Source organism: Chelonoidis abingdonii, chromosome 11, assembly GCF_003597395.2.
Source record: "Chelonoidis abingdonii isolate Lonesome George chromosome 11, CheloAbing_2.0, whole genome shotgun sequence".
In the NCBI taxonomy this organism is placed as follows: Eukaryota; Metazoa; Chordata; order Testudines; family Testudinidae; genus Chelonoidis; species Chelonoidis abingdonii.
This window is the reverse complement of record NC_133779.1, coordinates 59190641-59213398: the sequence shown is the minus strand read 5'-3', so window position 1 is coordinate 59213398 and position 22758 is coordinate 59190641. Positions and strand designations below refer to the sequence as shown.

At 53.6% G+C, this 22758-nt stretch overlaps 1 protein-coding gene and 1 pseudogene across 1 annotated transcript; one reads left to right on the top strand and one right to left on the bottom strand.

Annotated features, from left to right (window-relative positions):
* Nucleotides 1-10633: 10633 nt before the first annotated feature.
* Nucleotides 10634-11852, top strand: LOC116833663 (free fatty acid receptor 2-like; annotated as a pseudogene).
* Nucleotides 11853-19178: 7326 nt separating this feature from the next.
* On the bottom strand, nt 19179-20256 carry LOC116833671 (free fatty acid receptor 2-like). Its single transcript, XM_032795338.2, has one exon. The coding sequence runs from the start codon at nt 20172-20174 to the stop codon at nt 19179-19181; it is 996 nt and encodes a 331-aa protein (XP_032651229.1). The 5' UTR covers nt 20175-20256.
* Nucleotides 20257-22758: the final 2502 nt, after the last annotated feature.

Here is a 22758-nt window from a genome sequence, read left to right as displayed (position 1 = left end):
ACCCACAATTGCTGCTGGTCAGGACCTAGCCCGTTTGGGGTTGGTAGATAAACCATGGGGCGGTTGTCGTGGAGGTGCATGCTGCTTCCAGGAGGGTGATGCTCAGGAGGTTGTTGGTCAACGGGCATGCTGAGGGTTCCTGAAAAGGGGGCATTGATGGGAACCATCTGCCTATTCTTTGCTCCCCATGCCAGGTCTCAGAGCTCATCAACAAGATGGGGTCTCTCCATGGTGCTCTAAGACCCGGGTGATCTCCACGGCCCTCCATGTTGGGGTGGGCTGAAGGCAGGAGATTTAGAAACTCAGCCCAGCTTCTTGCAATGAGCAATGGACCACGGCCAGGTAGGATGATGTGACTTCTCCTGTCCTTCCAGGAGACCAGCTTCTCCACTCCCCTGGCTGATGGGACCTGTCACTGGACAGCCCTGACTGCAGAAAGGAGTCCATCCTGTGTAGCTGCAGAGCGCCAGCGGAGTGCACACCGGGAAGGTGGAGGCGTGTCGAGGCTGCTGAGTAATATCTGCCTCGTGTTCCAGCCGCTCCGCTGTGTTTAGCACAACAGCTGAGGGCTTCGCCTGTGGAACGTGGAATGTTACGAGTGGCCCCAGAGACGCCCTCTGCTCAGGGGCCTTGGTCTCGGTCTCTCCTCATCTCTCCCTGGGACACAGGGTTTAGTCTAGTCCAACTGGAGTCTTTGGGCTTCTCACGGGGGTGTGACCCTTTCAAGGGAGATGGGGCCCAGCCCCACCGGCAACAGGGCCAGTCTACCTCCTGAAATGGTGGACAGAAACCTCACCCAAAAAGCCCTTTGCTCCTGAGGAATTTTATGACCCTTTGAGCAATATTCTGAGGAGATTTTTCCCAGACGGCTCGTAAAGAAATAATAAATCCAGGTGTCAATAATAAAAACAATCCATTGACGGAACATAACCCCTACTAGGCGAACCTCCAACATGAGGTGCCGGGGCACCCGTGGCCCTGCCGATGAGGCCACCGCCCTGCGTGAGGTGGAACCAGTTCTCCGTGTCTTGGGGCAGGAAGGGGGGGTCTGTTTCTCAGAGCTGGGCAAGGGAAGGGGGGCCATGGCGCTCTCAGCACCAGAGTCCTTGCGTGTATCCCCCGCTATGTCCCCCAGCGGGGCTGCCTTGCCTCCCATCACAGTCACCAGCTGGGCGCCCTCCCCCGTCCCCCAAGGTCATGGCGAAGGTGGAGTGAACCCTGAGAGCCTGGAAGTCAGGACTGCTGGGTTCTACTGGAAGTGTGTCTAGTGGTTAGAGTGGGGGGGAGGCTGGGAACCAGGACTCCTGGGTTCTCTCCCTGGGTCTGGGAGCGGAGTGGGGTCTAGTGGTGAGAGCAGGGGGGCTGGAAGCCAGGACTTCTGGGCCAAGGGCTATCATGGCAAAAGAGCACAGGGTGGGTCCATAAATGACAAGTGCGGACCCCACAGTGATAAACGTCCCCATCTGAAACCCTTCTCCCCTCTGGAAGGACGGGTGAGCCAGCCCGTGGCCCTCCCACATGAACGTCCATCTGTCCATCTGTGCACGCTCCAGGAGGATGAGCGCCTGGGACGTTACCTTTGTCTCACAGCACTGACGCTATCAGAACAATGCAAATAGTGACTGATGCAGCTCCACCATGGGGGAGGGACAGGATGCTGGACCCAGAGCCCTGCACGAGGCCAGGGTGAGGGTCTGCATTCCTGGAGCTGATTCATCCCTCCCCAAAGCAAGGCCCTGGGGAGGGGGGCTGAGGCTGGGGACCCCATCCCCTCACCCTGGCCATCTTGGCCAGGAAGCCTTGGGACAGCTCACCGTTTTCCAGGCACTGGCCCATCAATGTCAGTGTCCCCTCCCCCACAACATTACCCTGATGACACCAGGGGACCCATCGCCTCTGGTATCCTGGCTATGGCTATAATGGAGTGACAGACGATTGACCACAGCTGGGATCTGGCCCTGTTGCCTCTATCTTTGGCAGTCAGTCAGGATTCCCTCCCACTCAGCTGTGGCCACTGTTCGTGTCTCGGTGCTCCGTGCAGGGTTTTTATTTGCCCCGGAGCCCGAGCAAAAAAAAATGAACTCAGATTTGCTTGTTTATTTAATATTGCACTTCAGAAAGATGCTGCAGCCTGGGACATCAAAGAAAGAACCATATATTCAGCGCAGCCTCTCCTCCAGCGCCCTGTGGTAGAACCACGAGCAGGGCCGTCCTTAGGCATAGGCAACATAGGCAGCTGCGTAGGGCACCTGAAAATTTGGGGCACCACTGGGTCTTAGTGTCCACCCACCTCTTTTCCTATCCCTGTTCTGACCCTTCCTGCAGGCTCCCACAGATGGCTGCTCTAGCCTGGTGAGTCTTCCTTGGGAGGGAATCTAGTAGTTAAAAGTGAAAAAACCTCCAGCCTGCCAGACCTATTAGCACAACATTGAAACTGTTAAAGAGACATTCAAGGGGTAATAAAGCCATTTAACAGGCATTTGCCAACCCCAAGGTATATACTGACAGGTTTCAGAGTGGTAGTCCTGTTAGTCTGTATCAGCAAAAACAAGGACGAGTCCTTGTGGCACCTCAGAGACTAACAAATTATTTGGGCATAAGCTTTTGTGGGCTAGAACCCATTTCATCAGCTGTCCACGAAAGCTTATGCCCAAATAAATTTTTATACTGTCAGTTTCTGACTTTACTGACAAAAACAGTTGTGCATTAATGTAATATTTACACAGAACATGTCAGTCTACAGGACCTTAGTTTAAAATTTGCTTTAAAAATATTTCATTAGTGAGCTGGTGAAGATTATAAAATGACATCTCTGAAAAATGCTTGCATAGACTTTTAGATGCACAATCATCTTTAGCCTTAAATGTTTGGATCTTCAGATGTATAATTTTTTTAATAAATCCTTCAGAAGACCTCCTTTATCTAAAATACACGTTTTAATTACTATAGTTAAAAAGAAAATGCTTCCAAGTCTTCCTGGCCTTTCTGTCCATCCCTTCACCTCCTGTCTCCCCACTCTCAACTGACGAGAGCCCTTAAAGGGACAATAGTCCTTCCCTTCCAGATAGCTGGACAAAGAGTTTCCCTTTCTTTAATTCTGACTATCTGATGAATTAGTTTTAAGAGAACCCTCCAGCAAAATCAGTACCTTAGTAAGACATAAAATCCTTGTTATACCTAAAATCTTTGGAAACATGTTTTTTTAAAGTTGGTGAAATTTCATAAACATGTCTATTGTTGTGGAGATCAGACAAAGGAAATTAGTGTTCCCTTTTTCTAAAAGCAATGAACATTGTTATGAACACACTAAACCTCTCTGATTAATTTATAATAATGTCTTTGTTTCCGTGAGTTAAATATGTAGTAATCTGGAATGTTGGCTTAAGGTTTAAGAGTACATTTAAAATATAAATTCATCTTAGAAAAACTGATTAAGAAAATGTAAAACAGAGAAGAGCTGCATCATGTATTCCATGATATGCAATGTTGTATTCAGCAGGACAGCTGACTCACCCTTACTAGGAAGTTTTTGCAAATAAGGCCTGGTGTACACTAGGGCGGGGGTGTCGCAACTTCAGCTACGAAGTATCTTATTCCGACTCACCTCCCATCCTCACGGCGTGGGAGCAACGTCCGCAGCTCCCCCATTGACTCCACTACCGCCGCTTGCTCCGGGGGAGTTCCGGAGTCAACGGGGAGCGCATACGGGGATCGATATATCGCGTCTAGATGACACACGATATATCGATCCCCGATAAATCGATCGCTACCCACCGATACGGTGGGTAGTCTGGACAAACCCTAAATCTCTGACAAACTTCAGGGCATACCAAAAAGCCTGTGACTGACATTTTTTATTCCCAAGTTTTAGTGCTTTTCATTAGGTACCTTCTTCATATCCATTCTGCATGAGGGAGAGGGTATGGGAGTCTCTGCGGGGAACTGTGACTCTCTGCCACCATGAGGCAGGCCAGGCATTTCATTATCCTTTGCTGTCTCGTCCCTCCTCTCCCTCCCCCACCAGGCTGTGAGCTTGGGCTGCCATCCAGCATAGGGGCTCCGGTTTAATAATACTGCTTAGGGCCCCATAAATCCTAAGGATGGCCCTGACCACGAGACCCCACTGCCCTCCTGGAATAGGGGAGACAATCCAGAAATCCTGGCTCCCAACCCTCCTTCTCTATCCACTAGACCCTTCTTCTCTACTTGAGCCAGGAAGAGAGCCCAGGAGCCCTTGCCCACAGCAGGGTGCAATAGGAGAGTGCAGGGGACACCACACTCGCCCAAAGACGTGCTGGTTCACACCTCCGATGAAGCACGAGGAAGTAACGATTGTATCTCTCGTCCTTTCTGCATGGATTTCCGAGGAGAGGGACCGGTGGGGTTTCCTGGGGCACAGACACAACATAACCAGCTGACTGGGCTACAGAACACTCACTCCCCAGCCCTTCTCAGGCCCCCAGTGCACTGGCTGCTGGAGAAGAGGTGAGGATGGGCTCTTTAGCTGCTTGGGTCAGGGCTCATACGGAACGGAGTGGGGACTAATGGTTAGGATGGGGGTTGGGAGCCAGGGCTTCTGGGTTCTATCACTGGGCTTGGAAGAGGACTTGATTAGAGCAGAGCAGGACCAGAGAAAGAACTGATGGATTCTTTTCCCAGCTCTGGCAGGTGAGTGGGGTCTAGCGGTTAAAGCTACAGGCCAGGACTCCTGGGTTCTGTTCCCAGACCTGACCAGTATGCATTTGCCTTTATCAGTCATGCCCAGGCCTCTGTGCAATATTTAATTTGGTTTTTGCAAAATTAAAAACAAGCAAGCAACAAAGTAAAAGGGAGATTGCTGGCTCAGCTGACCATGGGATTCTAGCTCCAGTGTGGGAGAGGACTGGAGTGGAGTGGCTAGAACAGTGGGGGTAGTGAGTCAGGACTCCTGAGTTCTATCCCAATCCGAGATTGTGGGGAGTGCAGTCTAATCATAGAATAATAGAATATCAGGATTGGAAGGGACCTCAGGACATCATCTAGGCCAACCACCTGCTCAAAGCAGGACTAATCCCCAACTAAATCATCCCAGCCAGGGCTTTGTCAAGCCTGACCTTAAAAATCTCTAAGGAAGGAGATTCCACCACCTCCCTAGTTAACCCATTCCAGTGCTTCACCACCCTCCTGGTGAAAAAGTTTTTCCTAATATCCAACGTAGACCTCCCCCACTGCAACTTGAGACCATTACTCCTTGTTCTGTCATCGGGTACCACTGAGAACAGTCTAGATCCATCTTCTTTGGAACACCCTTTCAGGTAGTTGAAAGCAGCTATCCAATACCCCCCTCATTCTTCTCTTCCGCACACTAAACAATCCCAGTTCCCTCAGCCTCTCCTCATAAGTCATGTGCTCCAGCCCCCTGATCATTTTTGTTGCCCTCTGCTGACTCTTCCCAATTTTTCCACATCCTTCTTGTAGTGTGGGGCCCAAAACTGGACACAGTACTCCAGATGAGGCCTCACCAATGTTGAATAGAGGGGAATGATCACGTCCCTTGATCTGCTGGCAATGCTCCTAATTATACAGCCCAAAATGCTATTAGCCTTCTTGGCAACGAGGGCATATTGTTGACTCACATCCAGCTTCTCGTTCACTGTAATCCCTAGCTTCTTCTCTGCAGAACTGCTGCTTTGTCAGTCGGTCCACAGCCTGTCCATGGGATTCTTTCATCCTAAGTGCAGGACTCTGCACTTGTCCTTGTTGAACCCCATCAGGTTTCTTTTGTCCCAATCCTCTAATTTGTCTAGGTCCCTCTGTATCCTATCCCTACCGTCCAGTGTATCTACCACTCCTCCCAGTTTAGTGTCATCTGCAAACTCGCTGAGAGTGCAGTCCATGCCATCCTCCAGATCATTAATGAAGATATTGAACAAAACCAGCCCCAGGACCGAACCTTGGGGCACTCCACTTGATACCGGCTGCCAACTAGACATGGAGCCATTGATCACTACCCATTGAGCCCGATGATCTAGCCGGCTTTTGATCCACCTTATAGTCCATTCATCCAGCCCATACTTCTTTAACTTGCAGGCAAGAATACTGTGGGAGACCGTAATGGTTACAGCAGGGGGCAGGGGGGAGCCAGGACACCTGGGTTCTTCCCTGGGCATGGCCATCTCCTCTCCCTGCTCTGACTCTCTGTTCTGTCACTGGTTAAATGAAGGTGAAAAATTATGACCTACTTTTGCAAAGGTGCTCGCTCATCAGCAGGCAATCAGGGCTGAGTGAAGCTGACTCTTGGGTGGAAATTTGTCTAGCTCAGCTGAGTAAGCGCATAGTGGGGACAGGGAGAGGGGAACCCCAAGATTAGAAAACACAGGCGTCCACATGCAGAGGACACCCAGCACTGGGATGGGGAGGTGCCAGTCAGGATGTGGGGCATGGTCATTAAATCCCCCACAGAAAGGATCCTCCACTTGGAGGAAGAGACTCGAGGGGACGATTCCTTCCCCGCCCAGCAATGGCTCCATTACCAAGGGTTCTGGGAACGGACCCATCAGGTCTGATCCGCTCGTGGTTCCATGTCCTGTCACCACATCTCACCAGCGAGACAAGCTAGGAGGGAAAGTGGGTTTCCCACCATTAGGGAGAGCGGAGGAACTGATGGTTTCTAACTGTAGGAGGGCACAACTCTTGGAGAGATGTGCTGGCTGAAGCATACACCCAGCCCTGTTCCTAGAACCAGGAACCCTGGCTCCCAGCCCCCACTTTGATCACTAGACCCCACTCCCCACGCAGAGCTGAGCATAGAACCTAGGAGTCCTGGCTCCCAGTCCCCCGCTCTAACCCACTATACGGCCTCCCTGCAATTGGTAGGGGAGCGAGGGACTGGTCGGGCTCAGACAATGGTTTATTTTATGGAAGAGGCTTATTAACTTCGCTTTAATGAGGCTGTTTAACAATTGATCCCCACAGCTAGGAGACGGGAGTAGAGCTACCTGCACCCTGGGGAAGGAGGGGCTGTGATGGAGTAGGGGCTGTCTGTGTGGGGAACGGGAAAGCAGGGGATGTCTGTAGGTGAGGGACAGGTAGTCAGGTTGTAATGTGAGCCGGCAGGGGGGAGGGGGAGCTGCTGGGCGGGGGAGAAGGAAACAAAGGGTTTTTGGGAGTGGGCCGGAGGAGGAGAGGCAGGACAGTTTGGGTTTGGGCTATGGGGAGGAATTCAGGGGATCCTAGCTGGGATCCAAGCACCCTGAACCCCCAGAAGGACTCAGTGGAGGGGTCCGGGAGTGTGCCTGCAAGCTCTGCTGTAACCTGTGTTCCTGCTGTCCAATAAACCTTCTGTTTTACTGGCTGGATAAAAGTCACTGTGGGTCCCAGGAAGAGGGGTGCAGGGCCAGACTCCGTGACAGGGGCCCATTGCAGCTTGGTGTGAGGGCACCCACAGCCTGTTTGGAGCATGGGTGCAGGACACCCTGGCTCTGGGAATGGCTCAGTTGGTAGAGGCAGGAGCCAGGACCCCTGAGTTCTCTCCCTAGCTCTGGGAGGGGAGTGGGGTCTAGTGGGTTGAGTGGAGCTGAAAGGTCAAGAACCCTGGGTTGTATTTCCTACTTCTGTGCATTGACTCCTTATCCCTTTTTTTAACCAAAAAAATCACTCCTGAGAACCAGGGATAGAACCCGGGAGTCCCCCGCCCCACCGTGTTCTGACCACTAGACCCCACTCCGCTCCACCTTTGATAATATTTATGAAAATTTCCCTAACAACCACTTCCACGTTGTCTGAGCTGCCTGCTTGCCCCCCGCCCCCCAACGGCCATTCCCTGAGTGTTTGCTTACATGATCTCATGCATCCCAGGTCCTCCGATCTCTCCGGCGCCCACATCTACGCCTGCCTCGGGCTAAACAGGAAACCAAGCTAAATAAATACGGGAGCCAGCTACATAAATTCCAGCCATATGTCTAGTGTCAGCTAATGCAACGGGAGCCCGGAGGTTGCTCTCATGGCTATGGGCAAGGAGGGATGTAAGCCAGGACCCCTGGTTTCTAGTCACATGTTTGGGATGGGAGTGAGCTCTAGTGGGTTAGTGCAGCCAGGACTCCTGGGATCTATCTCCAGTCCAGGCAGGGTGTGATGGATGCAACGGGTTCTTGCCCCTGGGATGCCACCTGGAAATGGGGTACCACTGAGCCCCCTGACCCACCAGCCTGGACTCCCTCTCACACTGTACTGCTGTGACAAGCTACAAAGCCCTCCAGCCTGCACTTTCACTAGCATGTATAGAGGTAGGGACACAGCCAGCTGCTCAGGCACATACACCCTCTCTGGAGTATAAACCCAAACTGAACATCATAAGCTCATAAAATTCGCCTCCTCCCTCAATGTGGAGAGGAATATGCAACAGCCTTTTGCCCCTGAGTTATGATTCCCAGATACTGGTTTAGATGAAGCAAAAGCAAGCTTATTAAATACAAATGATAGATTTTAAGTGATTATAAGGAATAGCAAACAGATCAAAGCAGATTACCTAGCAAATAAACAGTAAAATACAAACTATGCTTAATATTCTAAATAGATTGGATGTGAGTAGCAAATTCTCAGCCTACGAGATGATACAAGCAGGCTGCAGTTTCTAAATGGACATGCTGCCCTTGCTTTACAGCTTGGAATCCCCAGGCTAGAAAACCCTTTAGCCTGGGTCCAGCACTTCCCCCAGTTCAGTCTTTGTTTCTCACACATTTCCAGGGATCTTCATGTGTGGGGGGTGAAGAACCCCAGATGATGTCACTCCCCCCCCCGGTATAGCTTTTGCATAGGGTGAGAACCCGTTGTCCCCAAAGCTTGGTTCCCATGCCCGGTTAGTGGAAAAACAGTGTCATCCCAAAATGGAGTCTGGAGTCACAGCAGCCATTACTCAGAGGCTGTCTGTAACGTTCTCAGGAAGGCTCCCCAGATGGGAGATAAGCTTCTCCTAAGGACTATTGTTTTTTTCCTAATGACTCATTGCCCTGAACAGGCCCTTCCCCACCCACTAGACTGAAAGCATCTTGGCTAGTGGGTGTTACCCAGGTGTAACTCATTTGAAATACAGATACATAATTAATAGTCATAACTTCAGATACAGAAATGATCCATGCATACAAATAGGACAATCATATTCAGGAAATTATAACTTTTCCAATGACATCTCACATGAGCCATCTTGAATAAAATGCATCATAATTATGCCATAATCATATCATAATAATATTACTGTGAAGAATATGGGGTGCAGTGTCACAACGGGATCTCTGGGGTGCAGCCCAGAACTCAGGTACCACTGATCCTCCTGTCCTACCAGTCAGGGCTCCCACTCACACTGTGAGGCCACGTCTAGACTACGCGCCGTATCGGCACGATAAAATTGATTGCTCGGGGATCGATATATTGCGTCTGATCTAGACGGGATATATCGATCCCTGAGTGCGCTTATATCGATTCCGGAACTCCACCAAACCCAACGGAGTTCTGGAATCGACATGGCGAGCCGCGGACATCGATCCCGCGCGGTGAAGACGGGTGAGTAAATCGATTTTAGATATTTGACTTCAGCTACGCTATTCTCGTAGCTGAAATTGCGTATCTAAAATCGATTTTACCGCATAGCGTAGACCTGGCCTGACAAGCTACAAACCTCTGGCAGGTACTGGACTTACACAGCCATCCCCAGGCAGGGACACACCTTAGTTACATGAATGCTGCCTTCAGCTACTCATGAACCAACAACAGAGAGGCTCCAGCCAATTCTCCCCAGTTCCCCAGCCCAAGACCCCACACCTGTACCATTCTGCCATGGTCAGAAGCCTAAGCAGTGTAAGTTCTTTGCCCAGTCCATCTCCTTCGTCCCAGGCCTCTCCATGTGGAGAGGACATGCACACTCCTTGTGTTAACTGAGCTAAGATTTCCAAGCATTTCAACCAAAATTCATTGTTTTAGATAAAGTGTAACACAGATTTATTAACTGCAGATAGAGAGAGTCTAAGTTATTGTAAATGGTAGGTATAAAAAGCAGTGACCGTTTACCAAAGAAAATAAACTAAACGTGCAATCTAAATCTCCAACCTCTAAGACATTAGGCAGTATTTAAATCTAGCAGTTTTCTCCACTCAATGGATGTTACAGCTCACAATTCGCAGGTTTCTTTCTTGTCTCCTCTGCTGAAGTTCTCTCTCTTCTCAGCGTCCTTGTTACTTGCAGCTTAGGTAGCGGAGGAGAAGAGGCCAAGCCATGCAGCCTCTGTCCCTTATTTTATATCCTTAGCCCATGTGCTTAGAAGACACTTACCCAGACCCATTCTAGTGGGCTTTGCTGAGTCACAGTGATCAAGTAAATCCCACGCTGTGTGGTGCTTGTGCAACTGTCATTGAATTGTAAATCCCTTGATTGCACTTCCCCTGTGGATGAATGGCCAGTGAACGCCCACCTGGGCAGGGGTCACCACCCTTGTAGGAAGGACTTTCAAACTCACAACATATTTCACTGACAACAATACAGTAAAATCTTAAAATTTCACACATACAAAGATACACATATTTGGACAGAACAATGGCTTTCAGCAGATCGTGACCTTTAATATATCTTACATGGCATGCTTTGCATGACACATAACAATCATATGACATTGGTGAATAAGGGGTTCCAGGGTGTTGCTTTGGGGTACAGAGTGCCACAGAGGGGAGTGAGATCTAGTGGGTCAGAGAGGGAGGGGGCTGGAGCCAGGACTCCTCTTCCCAGCCCAGGGACAGTAGTGAGATCTAGTGGGCTGGAGGGGAGGGAGCTGGCTACCAGGACTCCGGGGCTCCTTTGGCAACTGATAAGCTCATTCTCCTCTGTAGGAGCCGAGAAGCTGAGTTTGAACGTTTCCATCCCACTGGTTCTCACTGTCTTCACCTTCCTGACCGGCCTCCCGTCCAACCTCCTGGCCTTCTACACCTTCCTGGTGAAGGTCTGCCAGAAACCCACTCCCGTTGACATCCTTCTCCTCAACCTCACCATATCTGACATCTCCCTCTTCATCTTCCTCCCCTTCAGGATGGTGGAGGCCATCTCAGATAGGGCGTGGACCTTGCCCGCTTTCCTCTGCCCACTCACCAGCTTCTTTTTCTACAGTAGCATCTACATCAGCTCCCTCTTCCTCATGGCCATCAGCGTTGATCGCTACCTGGGGGTGGCCTTTCCCATCAAGTACAAGCTCCAGCACTGTCCGGCTTATGTTGTTGCCACCTCCGTGGTCTTCTGGGTGGTCACCTGTGCTCATTGCAGCATCGTCTACATCGTGCAGTATGAGGTCCTGAGCCCCAATGGGACCACGACCTCCAATAACGTCCCACTGCTATGAACGTTTTTCCCGTACACAGCTCCAGATCCTGCTCCCTGTCCGGCTGGAGTTCTTCATCATCCTCTTCTGCCTCCCCCTCACTGTCATCATCTTCTGTTACGTCAACTTTGTCTGTATCCTGGTGGCCCTGCCCAACATCCCAGCTTGGAGGAAGCAGCGGACTGTGGGCCTGGCTCTGGCCACCTTGTTCAACTTCATAGTCTGCTTCACCCCCTTCAACATGTCCCACGTGGTGGGCTTTGTCCAGAACGAAAGCCCATCCTGGAGGGTGTACACTTTTCTCCTTAGCACCCTCAACGCTTCCCTGGACCCCGCCATCTTCTACTTCTCCTCCACTGCTGTCCAACGGGCCTTCACCAACTGCCTGGCCGGCCTGTGGAACAAACACAGCACCATCTTGTCCCGGTGCCATCTCCCCTCCTTCACTCGCTGCGAGGAAGGGGGCAGAGAGGTGGAAGTGACCAGTGGGATGGAGGCTGAGGAGTTGATGACTTGACTTCCAGGATGACACCGACTCTCTGCTTCCTCCACAGAGTCTTCCTTGTCCCATGCTCTGCAGGAGCAAGAAATCCTGCTCTTGAGTTAGGTGTGACGGGTTCCCTCTTCCCCTTCCAGAACTGGGGTACCACTGAGCCTTCTGAGCCACCAACCTGGGTTCCCTCTCACACTGTGTTGCTGTGACAAGCTACCAAACCTGCCAGCCTGCACTTTCACCAGCATACATACTGGTAGGAGCCCACCCAGCTGCAGTTACAAGCAGCTCTCTGACCAGCCCCTGCATGGGAAAGCTACTCCCAGGCGCTCAGGCCATGCGCACGCACACACACACACAGTATAAAGCCAAAATTATAAGGCAACTGTACAGCTTAAGCTCATAAAATTCACCCCCACCCTCAATGTGGAGAGGAATATGCCACAGCCTTTTGCTCCTGAGTTATGATTCCCAGACACTGGTTTAAATAAAGCAAAAAAAGTTTATTAACTACAAAAGATAGATTCTAAGTGATTATAGGGGATAGCAAACAGAGCAAAGCAGATAAACAAAGAAACAAACATCCATTGAGTGGAGAAAACTGCTAGATCTAAATGCTGCCTAGTGTCTTAGAGATTGAAGTTTCAGTGGTGCTGGGCCCGCACTCAGAACGGGCTCTGGCACCTGCCCCTCCACCCTGCTGTGCCCCAAGGCCCCACCCCCCCTCAGCCTTTTCCCCCGCAAACCCCGTTTGCTCTTTGCTCCTCTCCACTCCCTATGCCCCGTGAGAACGAGGCTCAGCAGGGGCAGGGCTTTGTGGCCGAAGGAGGGCCCATGGTCTGGGCACCGGGGCCCACAAAAGATTAATCCTGCTGTGGTCCCACCGCACTTCGGCCTACTTCAGCTTTGGAGTGAGTGTCCCAACTTCCACAAGGATCCGGTCTCTCTTTGTGTCAGAGTCGCCATGGCGTCAAGGGCCTTCCTAGACCTATTTCAGCTGGAGGGTCCCCCCGGGGCCGTCCATCGACTCCAGATTTTTCCTTCTCCATGGTTGGGCCCATGGGCAAGCAAGCTACTATGAGTTGTAACTACAAGGGGGGAACCAAGTGGGGTTGCTTGAGGGAGAGCAAACAGGCTGGGCTGAGCTTGTCCCATTTCAGGGGACCATTTATTGGCAGATGAACAAGGACCAGGCACCGTGAGAGGCCCGTGGGCCCCGAGTTTGCCTTTGTTGAGCTATGGAGAGCTCCTCCTTCTTGGCTTCTAGTATTAGTGCGTGTTGGTCTCTGTGGAAACGTAGTTACCTCCTCGGTAGGACTGGAACGCAAGAGGCTGCAGCCCAGCTCGCTACTGCTTGAGCTAAGGGAGAAATGCCGTGTGTTGGCAGCAGTAGTAAGGCTATTATCCGCCATGTGGATGGGAAGGATTTGGACTTGGGACCTCGACCAACAACGCACGGCACAAGTGGAAGGGCCCGCACCACTTGGTAGCAGCAGTGGGAACAGGCTGTTATTAACTAGGATTTGAACGCAGGACTTCCTGCACCACAGTGAAGGCTCACATGATCTAAAAGCAGAGTGCCTTTTGCAGCAGTAATAGGGCTGTTATCCTGCAGGTTGGTGGGGGATGAGCGATTAGCAGGCACCCGTACAATGGACAGTGGTCCCTGCGGGTCTGTTCCAGGTCTGGATGTAGAGCTGAGATCTCCCTCGCACAAGGTCCTGCCCCTCCGCCCTTCGCTGGTGGATCTGGTTCCCCCCAGGGGCAGTGGCTTTAGCTACATATTAAATAAAGTTATTGATTTATTACCCAGTTGAGATTATATTCTTATTATTCTTCAGGGCTAGTGGAGTGGGGTCTATGGGTTAGAGCCGGGGGCGCTGGGGGCCAGGACTCCTGGGTTCTATCCATGGGATGGGACCGTGTCTAGGACACACACATTGTCGCTGGTGACTTTTAATTAACTGCAGGGCGTGAGTCTAGCACCGTAGGTGAGCAAATAGTGTTTCCGTGGCGCCGATATTAACCAGGGGTTAATGAATAACTGGGCCTGGCAGGGCCTGGGGCAGCTTGGTGATCTTGCATGGGCAGCTGGAGGAACCACTGGCTTCCAGGCCATGGGACACTGCCACGGAGACAGACCCCCACCCCGCCACTGGGCTTCCATAGAGCAGGAGCCCATTCACACAGCCCCCTGTAAACACAAACTGTAAGCAGTGGCAGAGCTGGGGGTAGGGGGAGCCCAGGGCTTGCTTAGCAGGGGGCTGTGGGTCGGGAGTGAGGGGCACCCGCAGAGTGCGGGGGGTGGGAGGGATCCCCAGGCTGGGAGAACAGGGGGCTGCAAGCGGAATTGGGCTTGTTTTTGTTAAAGTCGCTTTCATTTTTGGAGCATTGGGGATTTGGGCTTTTTTGATTTGGAGGTGGCTGATTTGGCCTTGAAGGTTAACTGGGCTGGAGTGTCTCCCCTCCAAGGTCTTGACGTTCTGCTTACACCCTGTGCAGGGTCTGGGCGGTGTGGGGGGAGACGGGATCTGCTGCCGCTCAGTTTGCTCCAGGCGGGGCTCTACAATGGTCACCGAGTGCTGGCAGCCTGCGAGGGGCAGTCCCAGCCCAGCTAATTGTCCGGGCGGGGAGGTGGTGAAACCCGACCAGCCAGGCATGGCCCAGCTCTGCACTGGCGCCTGCTGGGTCTTTGCCCAGAGAGGGGTCAGAGGAGGGGGCCAGCAGATTGGGTTGCCAGGCCAGAACGCCCGGTCAAACAGGGACCCTGGCACACATTTCTTATTGTCATATTTTTACCGGGTCATTGGATGTTGTAGGTAGCATAACTACTAAAATAAAGTATGGCATTTGTATGAACCTCACCCCACTCCCCTCCCTCTGAAACGGGCTGGACTCGGCTTAAAAGGCAGAGTCGCTTTTTCTTCTTGTGACACCCCTGCTGCACAGTGCCCCTAGCGCCACCCTGAGGTCTGCAGTGAGTTCACCCCACTGAGGGCGCACGCACTGTCCCATACAGCTGCTGTGAGCATGTGATGTGTGAATGTCCTATGAGTGTGCTAGTGTGGTGAGATTTTGTGCAGCTGTGTGCGTGTGTACCGCCCTGCACTGTGTGTGTAAAACAGGCACACCTCCCTCCCCACACACCCCTTCCCACCCCAGCCCATTACACACACACACACCCTGACGGGACAGGCCCAGGGACACAACCACACAGCCAGCTGCACCGCACCCGCCCCACCCACACACATCCTCTGAGTGCCAAGATGGGAACAAGCGTCCAAGGGAGAGACAGCCCCTGATATAAACCCTTATGCTCAGCCTGACACTCCCCCCAGCTCTGCCGGTGCCCCTCACTCAGTGCCGGGTTTACAATGGCACCAGTGGCTCCATGGAGTCGGGCCCATGCTCAGAGGGGCCCCAGACTGCTCCGCTTGCACTGCGCCCCGAGACCCCACTGGCTCCCCCTGTCCCCACTTGCTTCTCGGGCTGAGGGTTCCTCTCCGCCCCCGGCCCCATCCCCTGCTCCCCTCTGCCCCCTGGTCAGACCCCAGTGCCCCTCTGGCTCCGGGCAGTCTCTGCTTCCCAGCATCTGTGGGGCCCCATCTGTGTCCCCAGAGATGAGCTGCCTGGGACTGGTGCAGAAACCTGGCCAGTCTCAGCTAGGTGTGTGTGGGGGGTGACAGTGGGGGGGCTTGGCTGGGCCCTTCCAGGCAAGAGGGACCTGAGGGAGCCTGGGCAGAGCAGGCCCTGGCCTGGCTGATCTCGGCACTCCCGAGGGGCGGGAGCGATTCCCCGCCCCAGGACTAGCCCTGGCTGCGCTGCTGGCTCAGCCCGGCAGACACAGTCACCTCCCAGCAGGGCCGGTGAGTGCAGCCGGGAGGCAGGGGTTGGGGAGTGGGTCTCTGGGGTGCTGGGCTGAGGTGACGGGGAAGATCTGTGTGTGTTGGGCACTAGGGAATGGAGCTTCTGTGCGGGGTGCTGGGTACTTGCGGTGGGCAGGGCCGTCCTTAGGCGTACGCAGCTGTGTAGGGCACCCGAAAATTTGGGCCACCACCAGGACAGCAGGGATTCTTCTGGGGGTCCACGGGCGGGGGTGGTGGCTGTGCCCCAACTCAGACATAGGGGACCCAGTTTAATAATACTGTGTAGGGCCGCACAATCCTAAGGACGGCCCTGGTGGTGGGGCTGTGGGCAGGGGGGTGCTGGGCGAGGGTGGTGTTGGGCAGGGTGCTGTGCATTTGTAGGGGGGTGTGGGGAGGTGCTGGGCATAGCCCCAGTCCGGGGCGGGGGCGGTCTGCTAAGTAAGTGGGCGGTGTCCAGTGTGTGGCTCAGCATGGGCCTATCCCCGAGGGGAAGGGGAACCTGGCAGCACAGGGCAGGCGGGGCACTGTGCATCTGGCAACTGCCCATTTGTAAACAGTGCCCCTGCCATGCCAGGCCCCATTGCCTCTGGCTGGCCCCTCGCTCTGCGGACCGACCCCCTGTGCCAGGCTCCATGGCCTCCATGGGGGCCCACGGATGTGTTTGTCACCAGGCCCACAAAACATTCATCTGGCCCCGCAGGGCCGCAGCCCCTGCTAGCCCAGCCCTGGGCTCCCCCACAAGCTCTGCCAGTGCCCCTCAATAACAACCTGCAGCCCCCTGCTGTCCCAGCCCTGGGATCCCCCCTCTCCCTCCGTCCACACACAGCTCCCCTCCCCACTGCCCATGTGCATGAGGGGTTGGGAGCCCCTGTGTGGCTGTGGGGGGCGATGCAATGCAGCATGGAGGGGAGAGGCGCTCCCGGTGCATGTCTGCACCACGCTCGTTTGTTTATAACAGCTGCTCTGGGGAGCTCGCTGTGCAATGAGGTTTGCTGGGTCTCAGCCTCATTAGGAGCAGGAGCCAACCTGCACCCAGCTTCTCCCCGCCCCCTCCCCCACCCCGCTGACCACCCGAGGAACTAGACAGGCCGCAGTGACTGAGCCCAGGACAGGGGGCTGCATGTGTGATACAGGGGGCTCTGTGTGGGTGCTAGGGTTGCCAGGCATCTGGTGTTTGATCAGAACGCCCAGCCAAAAAGGGATCCTGGCGGCTCCAGTCAGCACCACTCACTGGGCCACTAAAAGTCCAGTTGGCTGCAGCCCCAGCAGGGCAGGAGCTCCATACCTGGCTCCACGTGGCTTCTGGGAAGCCTCCAGCATGTCTCTCCAGCTCCTAGGCGGAGGGGTAGCCAGGGGGTCTCTGCGCACTACACCCACCCCCAGCGCTGACTCCACAGCTCCCATTGACTGGGAACTGAGGCCAATGGGACCTGCAGTTGAGGCAGCGCGCGGAGCCCCTTTGGCCTCCTCTCCACCTGGGAGCTGGATGGACATGCCAGCCGTTTACTGGAATCTGCACGGACTTCCTCTGTCCCCGGGAAATGCCGGGGCCGCCTGAGGTCACCGGAGCCTGCACCCCAAACCCTCTCCCATGCCCCAACCCCCTGTTCCAGCCCTGAGTCCTCCCCCTACACGCCAAACCCCTCAGCCCCAGCCAGGAGCCCCCTCCTGCTCCCTAAACCCCTCATCACCAGCCCCACCCCAGAGCTCACCACACCAGCTGGAGCCCTCACTCCCTCCCGCACTCTGAACCCCTCAGCTCCAGCATGGAGCCCCCTCCTGCACCTCAAACCCCTCATACCCAGACCCACCCCAGAGCCCTCACCCCCAGCTGGAGCCATCACCTACTCCCGCACCCCAACCCCCTGCCACAGCCCAGTGAAAATGAGCGAGTGAGCAAAGGTGGGGGGATTGAGGGACCAGAGTCAGGCCTGGAGAAGGTGCAGGCAGGGGTGAGGCCTTGGGGAAGGGGCAGGGTGCAAGGCAAGGGTGTTCGGTTTTCTGCAATTAGAAGGTTGGCAACTCTAGTGGGTGGGCTCCTGCTCTGGGGAAGCCCCGGGGGTGGGGGTGTCAAGTCCATGGCAGCGTCCCATGTCCTGGGACCTGGTGGTTCCGTGTGAAATACCCTGGCAGCCCCAGGCTCTGTCCAGGCCAGTTATCCATTAACCTCGGTTAATATCAGCACTACAGAGACACTATTTGCTCACCTGCGGTGCCAGATTCAAGCCCTGGAATTAATTGAAAGTCGCCAGTGACAATATGTGTGAGGGCTGCTTCCTAGCCATGGTCCCTTCCCATGGATACAATCCAGGAGTCCTACCTCCAACCCTTCCCAGCTCTAACCCATAGACCCCACTCTGTTCCCAAAACTGGAGATAGAACCCAGAAGTCCTGCCCCACCCCCGCCCTCTGACACCAACCCTCTAGACCTAACCCCAGACCTGAAGGATAATAAAATAATCTCAGTTGGATAATAAATAGATTATTTTATTTAATACATAGCTAAAGCCAGTGTTGGGGGTGCCAGATCCACTAGCGAAGGGAGGAGGTGCAGGACCTTGCGCTAGGGAGATCTCAGCTCTACGCAGGGACCAGTTTGCCCTCCGTCAACCAACCCCCACTTGGTTCCCCCCTTGCAGTTACACCCCATAGTAGCTTGTTTGCCCGTGGGTCCAACCATGGAGAAGGAAAGACCTGGAGTGGGTGGAGGGCGATGAAATAAGCCAACCACTCATGCGCCAGCAATGGCAAAGAAAGGCCATTGACACCATGGTGACCCTGACATTGAGAGAGGCCGGATCCTTGTGGAAGTTGGGCCACTCACTCCAAAGCGGAAGTAGGCCAAAGTGCAGAAGGTGCTTGGCCGACCACTCATGGCCAGGGCCAAGGATGGACCGTGGCCCAACCCCTTGCTCTATCCCAAGGCCAGACCCTGCTCAGTCTCTTCTCCTTTGAGGCCCTGCTCCCACTTGGTCTCTTCCCCCTCAGGCTGCGCCCGCCACTCACACTCGGTGTAAGGGGTGGAGAGGACTCAGTGGGGGGAAGCTGAGGAGGGGGTGAAGACGAGCTAACAGAAAGTGCAGGATTGGGAGGAAGAGGCTCGGGAGGGCCTCAGGCTGCAGCAGAGGGGTGAGGCCATGGTCCCAGCTCCAGGGCCACTTCTAAGTGTGAGCCCGCTCCTGTTGGCACCATTGTAAACCCAGTACTGCTCGTGGCCCGGCAGTGGCAAAAGAAGGACCTTGACCCTAACTGGAGGTCGGCCAAACCCCTGTGCAAGTTTGGCCAACCAAACTGAAGCTTGAGTAGGCCAAAGCCTTGTGGAAGTTGGACACCAGCTCCAAGCCCGCCACATGCTGCTGTCTAAGGAGGCCTACGGCCCTCTCTGGATGTGCAAGGAAGGACAGAAGATGCCGTCCCTGGCTAAAGTGCAGGATCTCTAGGAAGGCTCTACAGAGGAAGCAGAGAGTCCGTCTCGTCCTGGGGATCAAGTTGTCGACTCCTCAACCATTTTCCCACTGGCCGCCTTCAATTTGCTGCCCCCTTCCCCGCAGCGAGTGAAGCAGTGGAGATGGCACCGGGTCAAGATGGTGCTGAGTTTGTGCCACAGGGTGGCCAGGCAGTTGGTGAAGGCCCGTTGGACGGCACTGGAGGAGAAGTAGAAGATGACGGGATCCAGGGCAGCGTTGAGGGTGCTGAGGAGAAGAGCGTACACCCTCCAGGAGGGGCTCTTGTTCTGGACAAAGCCCACCACGTGGGACAGGTTGAAGGGGGTGAAGCAGACTATGAAGTTGAACAAGGTGGCCAGAGCCAGGCCCATGGCCCGCTGCTTCCTCTGGACTGGGATGTTGGGCAGGGCCACCAGGATGCGGATGAGGTTGACGTAGCAGAAGATAGTGACAGTGAAGGGAAGGCAGAAGAGGACGATGAAGAACTCCAGCCGGACAGGGAGCAGGATCTGGAGCTGTGTAGGGGAGAAATCTTCGTAGCAGCGGGACATGTTATTGGAGGTTGCAGTCCCATTGGGGCTCAGGACCTCGTATTGGACAATGTAGACAAAACTGCAGTGGGCACAGGTGACTACCCAGAAAACCACGGAGGTGGCGATAGCATAAGCTGGACGGCGCCGGAGCTTGTACTTGATGGGAAAGGCCACCCCCAGGTAGCGATCAACGCTGACGGCCATGAGGAAGAGGGAGCTGATGTAGATGCTATTGAAGTAGAAGTAGTTGGTGAGTGGGCAGAGGAATGCAGGCAAGAGCCACTCCATGCCTGAGGCAGACTCAACCATCTTGAAGGGGAGGAAGATGAGGAGGAAGATGTCGGATATGGTGAGGTTGAGGAGAAGGATGTCGATGGGGGTGGTTTTCTGGCGGACCTTCACCAGGAAAGTGTAGAAGGCCAGGAGGTTGCATGGGAGGCCGGTCAGGAAGGTGAAGATGTAGACAGTGAGAACCAGCGGGATGTAAACTTTTGAACTCATCTTCTCGGCTCCTTCAGAGGAGAACAGGATTATCAGCTGCCAGAGCAAGCCAGGAGTCCTGGTAGCCAGCTCCCTCCTCCTCCAAACCACTAGATCCCACTCCCCTCATAGCACTGGGGATAGAACCCAGGAGTCCTGGTAGCCAACCCCCTCCTGCTCCAACCCATTAGTTCCCACTCTCCTCTGTGGCACTCTGTACCCCAAAGAAACACCCTGGAAACCCATATTCACCAATGTCACATGATTATGCTATGCGTGATACAAAGCATGCATGTGAGATATCGTGTGCAAGGTCATGATCTGCTGAAACCCCTTGTTCTGTCCAAATATATGTATCTTTAGTATGAATGAAGTTATAATATTTTGTTGTCTGGTTGTCAGTGAAATATCTTTTAAGTTTGAGAGTTCTTCCTACAAGGGTGTTGACCTCTACCTACGTGGTCGTTCACCGGCCATTCATCCACAGGGGAGTTGCAATCAAGGGATTTACAATTCAATGACAGTTGCACAAGCAAAGCCCACCAGGATGGGTCTGGGTATTAAGGGACAGAGGCTGCATGGCTTGGCCTTTTCTCCTCCCTCACTTATGCTGCAAGCAACAAGGACGCTGAGAAGAGAGAGAACTTCAGCAGAGGAAACAAGGGAGAAATCTGTGAATTGAGAACTGTAACATCCATTGAGTGGAGAAAACTGCTAGATCTAAATACTGCCTAATGTCTTAGAGGTTGGAGATTTAGACTGCACGTTTATTTTATTTTCTTTGGTGACTATCTCTAACTTTTGTGCCTACCACTTACAATCACTTAAACTCTCTCTATCGGCAGTTAATAAATCTGTGTTATACGTTATCTAAAACAATGAATTTTGGTTGAAATGCTTGGAAATCTTAGCTCAGTTAACACAAGGTGTGTTCATGTCCTCTCCACACGGAGAGGCCCGGAGGAAGGGGGATGAACTGGACAAAGAACTTACACTGCTCAGGCTTCTAACCAATGCAGGATGGTATAGCTGCAGGGTCCTAGGCTGGGGAGAATTGCCTGGAGCCTCTCTGGTTTTGGTTCATGAGTGACTGAAGGCAGCATTTCATGTAACTCGGCTGGGTGTTTCCTTCCCTGGGGATGGCTGTGTAAGCCAGCCCTTTGTAGCTTGTTGCCACATCACAGAGTGAGCGTGAACCCAGACTGGTGGGGCAGAGAACGCAGGGGTATCTGAGTTCCAGGTTGCACACCAGGGATCCTGTCACACCCTCCCAGGACTGCAGATAGAACCCAGGAGTCCTGGCTCCAGTCCTAATCCACTAGATCCCACTTTCCTCCCTGAGCTGGGAGAGTACCAGGAGTCCTCCTTGTAGACCCTCTGCTCTAACTCTTAGATGCCCCTCCCCTCCTTACCCGTAGCCATGTGAGCCCCGGCCTCCCGTTCCATTAGCTGACACTAGACATAAGCCCGGAATTTATGTAGCCGGCTTCTGTATTTACTTAGCTCAGTTTCCTGTTCAGCCAGTGGCAGGCATGGGGGGGCTCGAGGGCAGCACCAGAGAGAGAACAGAGAGTCTGGGATGCATGAGATCCTGTGAGCAAACACACAGGGATGGGCTGCAGGGGGCAGGCCGAGCAGGCACCCTGAACAACAGGGAAGTGTTTGTTCCTCAGAAGGAAATTTACATAAATATCATCAAACGTGGAAGGAAGTGAGGTCTAGTGGTTAGAGGGTGGGGGACTGGGAGCCAGGACTCCTGCGTCCAATCCCTGATTCTAAGGGAGTGATTTTGTGATAAAAATAGGAAATAAGGAGTCAATGCACAGAACTAAGAAATACAACCCAGGATTCTTGGCCTTTTAGCCCCACTAGACCCCACTCCTCTCCCAGAGCTGGAGAGAGAACCCAGGAGTCCTTACTCTCAGCCCCTGACTGCTCTAACCGCTAACCCACACTCCCTTCCCAGAGTTTGTAATAGGAGAAGTTGACAAGCCTCTCCCGTAAAGTAAACCATTGTCTGAGCCTGGCCAGTCCCTGGCTTCTCTACCAACCATGGTGGGGCTAGTGGGTTAGAGCAGGGGATTGGGAGCTAGAACTCCTGGGTTCTATCCTTGGCTCTGGGTGGGGAGTGGGGTCTAGTGATCAGAACAGGGGGCTGGGAGTCAGGGTTCCTAGGTTCTCCTGGACTATAAGGTGGATAGAAAGCTGGCTAGATTGTTGGGCTCAGCAGGTAGTGGTCAACAGCTCAATGTCTAGGTGGCAGCTGGTATCAAGCAGAGTCCTGCACTTAGGATGGATGAATCCCATGCACTGCTACAGGCTGGGGACCGACTGGCTACGCAGCAGTTCTGCTGAAAAGGATGTGGAGATTACAGACAATAAGCTGGACATGAGTCCCCAATGTGCCCTCGTTGCCAAGAAGGGCTGCATTAGTAGCAGCATTGCCAGCAGATCGAGGGAAGCGATTATTCCCCTCTGTTTAACACTGGTGAGGCCAGATCTGGGGTATTGTGTCCAATTTTGGTCCCCCCACTACAGAAGGGATGTGGACAAATTGGAGAGAGTCCAGCAGAGGGCAATGAAAATGATTAGGTGGCTGGGGCAC

Bases quoted from the DNA above. Each gene is read 5' to 3' on its own strand.
- LOC116833671 (XM_032795338.2), bottom strand. From the start codon at position 20,174: ATGAGTTCAAAAGTTTACATCCCGCTGGTTCTCACTGTCTACATCTTC.